This window comes from Aplysia californica, unplaced genomic scaffold, assembly GCF_000002075.1.
Source record: "Aplysia californica isolate F4 #8 unplaced genomic scaffold, AplCal3.0 scaffold00085, whole genome shotgun sequence".
Taxonomy (NCBI): Eukaryota; Metazoa; Mollusca; class Gastropoda; order Aplysiida; family Aplysiidae; genus Aplysia; species Aplysia californica.
The window spans coordinates 1,272,974-1,274,164 of NW_004797355.1; the positions used below are offsets into that span (position 1 = coordinate 1,272,974).

At 41.9% G+C, this 1,191-nt stretch overlaps 1 protein-coding gene across 1 annotated transcript in view; it reads right to left on the minus strand.

The window, feature by feature from the left end:
• LOC106011291 overlaps positions 1 to 1,191 on the minus strand; it is a gene marked incomplete in the record, with an annotated part of 7,821 nt that overhangs the window by 4,651 nt on the left and 1,979 nt on the right. The window contains 1 exon segment of the mRNA XM_035968809.1: positions 833 to 914. Coding sequence (XP_035824702.1) covers positions 833 to 898 — 66 coding nt within the window.

The window sequence follows — 1,191 nt, forward strand, 5'->3', positions numbered from 1 at the left end:
CACACACACACACACACACACACACACACATGCACACGCACACACACAAACAAACTCCCAACAAATGAGTAGTGGTACATGTGTACAACGTAGAGGAGACGCTATCACTCTCCGTGTATGATCTGAAGACACGATATAAAGTCTGTGGACTTGACATAAAATCCACGACAAGAAGAGAACATATCGAAACAGATTAGAAATCATTACTCTTTTAACAAAGACTGTTGGCCTTTACCCAAAATTGTGAACATTGTTGTTTTAATTTTGTTTTACCAAGCCATGCCGTGAACTTTCATGAATGCAACCAACTTGTGTTTCGCGCTCTCATGATATTATGATCTTATCTTATGTAGTTCCGAGCGCCGGTAAACCAAAGATTCTCTAACTACCTTCTGATCTCTTGTAGAGAATGGTTAAACTCCTAATCCTAACTACTCTTTATCTCAGGCAAGCCACTCCCAGCCCTCAGCAGCTCTCGATTGGAACTGCTGTGCCGGTGAGCTGCTGGCAGCGGCTAGGGCACATTCCATTCGACTTCGACATCAAATTACAATGTACTTTTCGGCAACTGAAAACAGGTCTCTTTTTATCGGGATTTAATTCTTTAGAATTAGACCAAGAACTATTGAAATAGATTCACTCGTGATTTAATTATCAATTTAGTGACGTTTTCGTCATTTTTAGATCTAGTGCTGAAAAGGGGCCTCGGCATGATGGGTTTACCTCCCACGGAGATAAAGAGTGCATTAAAAATTATTTTTAAAAATCAGCACTTTTAACAAGGGACGTAATATGAGAATTCTAACCCAAAACGCCCCTATCCACGACTTACCTCCCGTATCGGCGACAAGGCTCTCAAGCGTCCTCGGTTCCCTCGACCTCGGTTGTGTGAGTCCATATCGTACAGATACAACCTGCAACATATAAAACAGGCATAGAGGCGTCAGTTAAGTGAGTCCATATCGTACAGATACAACCTGCAACATATAAAACAGGCATAGAGGCGTCAGTTAAGTGAGTCCATATCGTACAGATACAAGCTGTCAACATATAAAACAGGCATAGAGGCGTCAGTCAAGTGAGTCTATATCGTATAGGTACAAGCTGTCACATATAAAACAGGCATAGAGGCGTCAGTCAAGTGAGTCTATATCGTATGTGGTTCTGTTCTATTGAGAGCCACACCGACTC